The sequence below is a fragment of the Xyrauchen texanus genome, chromosome 50, assembly GCF_025860055.1.
Source record: "Xyrauchen texanus isolate HMW12.3.18 chromosome 50, RBS_HiC_50CHRs, whole genome shotgun sequence".
Classification (NCBI taxonomy): domain Eukaryota; kingdom Metazoa; phylum Chordata; class Actinopteri; order Cypriniformes; family Catostomidae; genus Xyrauchen; species Xyrauchen texanus.
Genome location: NC_068325.1, coordinates 22141903 through 22149860, shown reverse-complemented (window position 1 = coordinate 22149860; position 7958 = coordinate 22141903). Strand labels below are relative to the sequence as shown.

General features: G+C 40.9%; 2 protein-coding genes across 2 annotated transcripts; one reads left to right on the top strand and one right to left on the bottom strand.

Moving 5' to 3' along the window:
* Window positions 1-196: 196 nt before the first annotated feature.
* med20 (mediator complex subunit 20) lies at window positions 197-3013 on the bottom strand. Its single transcript, XM_052124358.1, has 4 exons — window positions 2811-3013; window positions 1689-1834; window positions 1354-1607; window positions 197-1242 (listed from the first exon to the last, which is right to left on the bottom strand). The coding sequence occupies exons 1-4, from the start codon at window positions 2822-2824 to the stop codon at window positions 1027-1029; spliced, it is 630 nt and encodes a 209-aa protein (XP_051980318.1). The 5' UTR covers window positions 2825-3013; the 3' UTR covers window positions 197-1026.
* Window positions 3014-3337: 324 nt separating this feature from the next.
* On the top strand, window positions 3338-7727 carry bysl (bystin-like). Its single transcript, XM_052124182.1, has 7 exons — window positions 3338-3766; window positions 3892-4033; window positions 4126-4264; window positions 5205-5338; window positions 5417-5577; window positions 5851-5953; window positions 7197-7727. The coding sequence occupies exons 1-7, from the start codon at window positions 3505-3507 to the stop codon at window positions 7546-7548; spliced, it is 1293 nt and encodes a 430-aa protein (XP_051980142.1). The 5' UTR covers window positions 3338-3504; the 3' UTR covers window positions 7549-7727.
* Window positions 7728-7958: the final 231 nt, after the last annotated feature.

Sequence of the window (7958 nt, the reverse complement as noted above, 5' to 3'; positions counted from 1 at the left end):
TAAAGCTCCAGAGGCGGGGTCAGATTAACCTTCATGACGTTTTATTCAAAGGAGGTTTTTTTTGCACTTTAAAATCAAAGTAGTGTGTAGCAAGTTATGCACAATCAACATTACGTTGATAATCACTGGTAATATTTTCGACAAGTCCCTTTTATATATATATATATATATGTATATATATATATATATATATATATATATATACAAACACAATGAATGAATGGGAATGGGACCAGTCCGTAAACATTAAAATACACATATGTATATCCACAAAACGTAAACATTATACTTGCTAATCAAGATATAATATTGGATATAACGTTACACAGGTAACTTTAGAAAGCGATTTTATCACACTAAAACCATGTTAACCCATCGGTTTCTACAAAACACGAAAAAGTATGCATCATATATACTTTAGATGGTGAAGTACATACTTTTGAGTGTGTAGTAAGATAGAATGCCAGAATTTGGACAAATTATCGCTTCATAATTGTTTTGATACCACAAACTACTTTGTTGCATAATGTTTGTTTGCATGCTAGCGTCATTATCAATAACTGACAGATGCACACTTAAAAAATCCACAGAAAATAGTATACTATCTAGGCACCTTTGGAATGCTATTTTCAATGTACTGATGTGCTACTTCGATTTGGGATGCACTTATTTGATATGTACATTAAGCCTCATTTGGATTTGCATGATCATGTTCTCCAGCCAATCATTTGCTTTGTCATCTGTTCCTCGTTAGTTACATGCAAATGTGACGTACTTCTACATAGGCACTGATTTCCTGACTGTGCTTCAATTGAATTACTTCAATAATAATAATAATAACAACAGAGGATTTGTTCAAAGTAAACAGTTGATTTTTTTTTTTTACGTATACAAAGGTACAAACATAATACACATTGAGAACCAAAAGAAGAAGGAAAAAAAAGAGAAAATATGCTTTTACAATTGACCAAAATACAGTGAGAAATGGTCTTGTCCATTGGGTCCAGGTGAAACGTCACAAAGGTTTCACCGTACGCTGCTAGCGGTTAGCACTTGCTGTTTGCGGACTTTGCTGAAGAGCTCCAGGTACTGACTCATGGTGTCTATGCAGTCCACCGGAGCGTCCAGTTTATTCATAAACACACCAGGCAACTCAGGGGCGTTCAAGCCCAGAAAACTCTGCATGAACTCCTTCATGAGGTTCCAACAATCGCCAGGGATTACACATGCACAGTACTCCACCTACAAGGAGACGGACACAATCAGACTAGCCAAGTACAAAACGTCAAGTGTGTAATTAATGTTAACACTGATATAAAAATATACATTTTTGTACAGAATGTATAAATCAACCTCCACTGAAATTCCCCGGGCGCTGGAGCTCATAGCGATGGTGCCAACCTTCACCAGGAAGTCGCAGTAACGATAGCGGGTGCCGCGGCTCTCCACTTTATGGCCTTTGGCGTTCTGGAAGTGACTCTTGAGTTTCACCATCAAAACGTCAAAGTTTGCATCTGCGGTCAGACATGGTCCCCCCTCAAACAGAGCCATGCAGCTCAGCGGCGTCTCTGAATTATGCATCACATACAGCAGCTTCGATGGCTGACCTGAGAAAGTTTACCATGGTAATGTACATAAATTGTTGTGTAACGAAAATGCTTTATTTTACTCCAAATAACACTGGTTACCGGTGGTGTTTCCTGTAGCGTGGTACGTCTCGCAGTCCACGTAGAAGTTTCCCTGTTTAACGGCTCCCAGCTGCTCCAGTTTTCTATGCAGCATGTCAACGGTTTGCTGCACGCTTTTCCCCTCCACCACAGGCACCTGACACACACTGACGAAGATATTTATTCATCACTGGAACATTTACTAAGAATACTCAGTATGTGAATGTATCTTTCTAGCGAAGTTGCATTGGTGTCGCTAAATGGAATTGCACTGTTTTCAAACAGGTTTCCCGAATACTACATCCCTGTATTCTACTGGTCAGTAAAACAGGTAGCCCCATCTCATTGGTTGAACCAATGCTCATGTGTCACATGGCTGGGTCTAAGGGGGCATTGCACTGTCATGAATGGAAATAGCCTCCAGAGAGTGTTCCAAAGACGTCCGACAGTGGACTGACTTGCTGGAAAGACTTTGGTAATGTTCTCCTGACAATAAATACACTGTAATATTTGGTTTAAAGGTGCTGTAATGATTTTAGCCATTCTAGAATTTCCACAAGCTGAGGTGTTGACTAGCCACGCCCCCTCTTTCCAAAACCCCGCCCTCTAAAGATACAAAATGAGCTTTATGGAGACCAGTATCGACAAAAACAACAGCAGCAGCAAAATAGCACCCTCAACTGACAACTATTATGAACTAAATGGCATTAAAAAAAGGCATTAATCCTAAATAATTCGCTGCAACTACAACACTATTAGAATGTGCAAAATGATTGACAGGTCACATTTTTGTTTGTTGTTTACAGAGTCTCGAGCTATCACAGAGACCAGTGAGATATTTCAGGACACTAAAAGTTTTTTCATACATTTCCATGAAATAAAAATCGGGAACAGCACATTTAAATAAGTTCATTTGTTGCTGTTGTTGTTAACGATCAATTGAAAAAGCTGAATATTTCAATAAAATTTAACACAAACTCATTATGTAAAAATAAGTGTACATATTTCACTTAACAATTGACCAATGTTTCTTTTTATATAATTAAACCCAGCGCAAAAACTATTACAATAATTACAAAAAAATCCGCACACATGAATCCAAACATATATTTTTAAAAATCAATTAAACCACGTTATCCTCACCACGTTACACCCATTTCGATGCTGCACGCTTCCGGGAACCCGTATTTACTTCCGGATCATTACTGCTTTCATTAATAAAATAGAATCGGTCAGATTTATGAATATAAATTGACGATACACAATAAATCATAATTATCTATATAATATAATAATATACACGCAAACAGAATGATACAGCAAATCAGTCGTGTAGGCGGAGTCGTGAGCGGAAGTAAACAGTATGACCCAATGCTGATCTGAGGTCAGCTGATATCAGTGTAGTATATACATCGAGACCAGCGCTCAACTGATTTATCTGATCTCAGATCAGCCTTCTGGACATTAATATAAACACTCACGGTGAATAGTCCGAATCGCGAACGAATGGTTCATTTGAACAGATTCTTTTCTATAACGGTTCGGTTATGAATAATATTGCGATAGTTGTTTAGAAGAAAACGGTGAGGTGGCAACACGATATTTTAAACATTAATTAATTAACATGACTGATTCACAATCTAGTGTGCTGAGAATAATGCTGCGTGATTGTTCAAAGAAAACACATTTGAACCAAATCATTGAATTAAACCGTCCGGATGAATCGATTCTCTGAAATGATTCGGACTCCACAGCGCCATTTGTTTCAGACCCACGTGTGTTGTGCGCTCAGCTGCGTGTCATGAGTTCATAACAACTTATTAATAATATAATCATCATGCCGAAGGTAAAGAAGAGTAAGTCCGGACCGGAGCGCAGCGGTGCTGGTGTGTCTTTGGCGGATCAGATCCTACAGGGAGATTCGGTTCGGATCAGCGGCCGTGTGAAGAACCGGAGCCGAACCCATGATGAAGAGCAGGACTATGTGGACGAGAAACTGTCCAGAAAGATCCTCCAACAGGCCCGAATCCAACAGGACGAACTGCAGACTGAGTTGGGACTCACCCCAGAGACCAAGAGACAGCCAGCTACTCAACTAGGTGAGAGATTACAGTACCAAAAATACCTTTGTGTTACACGAAACCGTTACCATGGTACCAAGCGCCTTGTGGGCACCAGCAGTGACACGCTGTTATGGTTAAAGATGTGAAATGGTGTGTTTCAGGTCCCAGCACACAGGATGGAGACTCTGATGAAGAGTGGCCAGCACTGGGTGAAGCCGCAGAAGAGTCCAGCTCTGAGGTTCAGGTGGACCCTGAAGATGAGAGAGCCATCCAGATGTTTATGAACAAGAACCCACCTGTCAGGTGAGCTCGGCCTGCCACTCAAACTCCAGTGTGGGATTTGATTGGTGCTCTGAAGTGTTTGCATTGGTCATGTGTTGTGTGTGTGCTTGTAGACGTACGCTTGCGGACATCATCATGGAGAAGATCACAGAGAAACAGACTGAGGTGGGCACAGTGATGTCAGAGGTGTCGGGTCGACCTGTCCCGCAGCTGGACCCCAGAGTCACAGAGGTGTACAGAGGAGTTAACAAGGTGCTCCCGATATCTTCAGGATTATTTCCATGACTGACTGATTCAATCATTGATAATTGTTCAGACAAGTGTTGCTTAACCGGGTGTACTGCAGGACCCCACCTGCCCGTGTTGCGTTCCCTCCCAATAAGTGTTGCGTTCCCTCCCAATAAGTGTTGCGTTCCCTCCCAATAAGTGTTGCGTTCCCTCCCAATAAGTGTTGCGCGCTCCCTCCCAATAAGTGTTGCGCGCTCCCTCCCAATAAGTGTTGCGCGCTCCCTCCCAATAAGTGTTGCGCTCCCTCCCAATAAGTGTTGCGTTCCCTCCCATTAAGTGTTGCGTTCCCTCCCATTAAGTGTTGCGTTCCCTTTCAATAAGTGTTGCGTTCCCTCTCAATAAGTGTTGCGTTCCCTCTCAATAACTGTTGCGTTCCCTCCCAATAACTGTTGCGTTCCCTCCCATTAAGTGTTGCGTTCCCTCCCATTAAGTGTTGCGTTCCCTCTCAATAAGTGTTGCGCTCCCTCTCAATAAGTGTTGCGCTCCCTCCCAATAAGTGTTGCGCTCCCTCCCAATAAGTGTTGCGCTCCCTCTCAATAAGTGTTGCGTTCCCTCCCAATAAGTGTTGCGCTCCCTCTCAATAAGTGTTGCGTTCCCTCTCAATAACTGTTGCGTTCCCTCCCAATAAGTGTTGCGCTCCCTCCCAATAAGTGTTGCGCTCCCTCCCAATAAGTGTTGCGCTCCCTCCCAATAAGTGTTGCGCTCCCTCCCAATAAGTGTTGCGTTCCCTCCCAATAAGTGTTGCGCTCCCTCCCAATAAGTGTTGCGTTCCCTCTCAATAACTGTTGCGTTCCATCCCATTAAGTGTTGCATTCTCTCACAATAAGTGTTCAACAGCTCTCAAATGAGCTCATTGTGATGTGTGTCAATGGTGTTGGTAAGATCAATATCTCTCCCTCTGCAGGTTTTATCGAAGTATCGCAGTGGAAAACTTCCCAAAGCATTTAAGATTATTCCAGCTCTGTCAAACTGGGAGCAGATCCTGTATCTCACCGAACCCGAGACGTGGACCGCTGCGGCGATGTATCAGGCCACGAGGTGCGAGACAAACCATGAAACACCGTCATTACAAATATTAATAAGCTGCTGTATTTTGATTATATTGTGTTTGTGTAGGATATTCTCGTCTAATCTAAAGGAGCGCATGGCTCAACGCTTCTATAATCTGGTGCTGTTGCCCAGAATTCGAGACGACATCGCCGAGTACAAACGTCTGAACTTCCACCTGTACAGCGCGCTGAAGAAAGCTCTGTTTAAACCTGGAGCGTGGTTTAAAGGTGAGCGTTCAAGCATGTATTCTCTTCTGGATTGTCTGTCTGTGCAGTTACGTAACTGAACACTAGAGGCCGCTGATTATCTTCAGTGTTTCTCAATGACTTTGAGAAATCCATTAAGTGTTTTATTCAGGGTTAATGGTGTTTGTCAAAAGTGAAATAAATGAACTGTCTTTATTCATCGTAAAAACATGTAGGTCCAAAACCGCAGCTACATCAGAGTAACACCTCATGTAGAGTGTAAGTTGTGTCTGACTGATATTTGTGTGTTTGTAGGAATTCTGCTGCCGCTGTGTGAGTCGGGCACCTGCACACTGAGAGAAGCCATCATCATCGGCAGCATACTCACTAAATGCTCCATACCTGTGCTGCACTCCAGGTGAACACACACTACACACATTACACACACTACACACTCACACACATTACACTACACACTCACACACATTACACTACACACGCACACTACACACATTACACACACACACTACACTACAGACACACACACTACACACACACTACACAAACACACACTCACACTACAGACACACACTACAGACACACACTACACATGCTACAAACACACACACAACGCACACACACTACACAAACACACACACACTCTACACACAGACACACACACACACTACACACACACAGACACACACACACTACACACACATCACACTAGACACACACTCTCATACACACACAGACACACTACACAGACACACATCACACACTCTCACACTATACACACACAGACACACACACACTCTCACACACACACTACACATACACACACACACATTACACACACACACACTCACACACACATGTCAGGGTTGGCAAAACTCAGAAGCGGCACTTTATCAGTTCATTATTGTGTATTTGACTGTAACTGTAGAATTGAACTTCTATATGACCAGAATTTATTTACTGAATTACAAAGAAATTCATCTCAGTACATCAATGCAAATATAAAACAACTTTATAATAACAACTGTTGAAAAAACAATCTATTGATTAAATAATATATTGAGTTCTTCCATGGTCCATTTAATTAAAAGCAAATAATATATTACAATTTATGAAATATAATTATGTATAAAATATAATAACAATAAAAATAAATTAAGTATTTTAAATATATATATTTTTTTAATTAAAATATTTTATAAATTACATTAAATTAGATTATATTAATTCAAATGTTCTTACATGTTATTATATATAATATTAATACATAATTAGATTAAATACATTTTAATTTTATTTATATTAAATCAGATGTTCTTGAATTTGTTTTTATTATAAATATATATATATATATACATTTTAAGAACATTTTATATAATATTATATAATCACATTAAAATGCAATCAGTGGCGTAGCCAGAAAAGGACTTTAGGTGGGCCACAATAAAAATGAGTGGCCAAATTATTTGCAGCTCACTAAATAAAACTGATTTTCTTAAAGTACATTTTTGTTTCTTATCAGTTTCTCTGGGCCTTCGCTCTCTTGTTTTGTCCACTTCTAAACGATCATGTATCGGCAGATGCACCATTAATCAGCGCTCTGATGCATGTTTATAGCAGTAACATGTACTTCCTCTCCACAGCGCTGCTATGCTCAAACTGGCCGAGATGGAGTATAACGGAGCCAACAGCATTTTCCTGCGACTGTTACTGGATAAGAAGTACGCGCTGCCCTTCCGTGTGCTGGATGCGCTGGTCGCCCACTTCCTGTCCTTCCGCGGCGATAAACGGACTCTGCCGGTGCTGTGGCATCAGAGCTTACTGACGCTCGTGCAGCGGTATAAAGCCGATCTGTCCTCCGAACAGAAGGAGGCGCTGTTGGAACTGCTGAAGAGTCAAACGCACCCGCTGATGTCCGCCGAAATCAGACGAGAACTGCAGAACACGGAGTCGCGAGACCTGGAAGACGCTACGCCCGCCATGACCGTCGACTGACAGACTGAAGCCACAATTAAACAAACACAAAATATTTGCTTTATGAGGTCACTGATCATGTGATCGAATCGGTGTTGCTGGAAGTGACGCAATATTCATATTTTTGGATTATGATCAGATTTTGTTGTAATAAAATTGCATTGTATGTAATCCAGGCCTGTTTGTTTATTATATAAGTAATCATACAGATATTAAAGGTGATACGTGTCATTTTTCTTTCTCGTAACTCCAGAATTAAATGCCGAGTCAAATGTAAGCCATTGGCTGATTACAGTAATTAATTACAGTTACATCTTCTACAGTGTAATTTGATTACTGTAATAATTACTCTGCCTGAAAAGTAACTGCATTACTTATTACTAATTACTTGCACATGTACTTATTACTTGTGACATTTTTACATGTACATG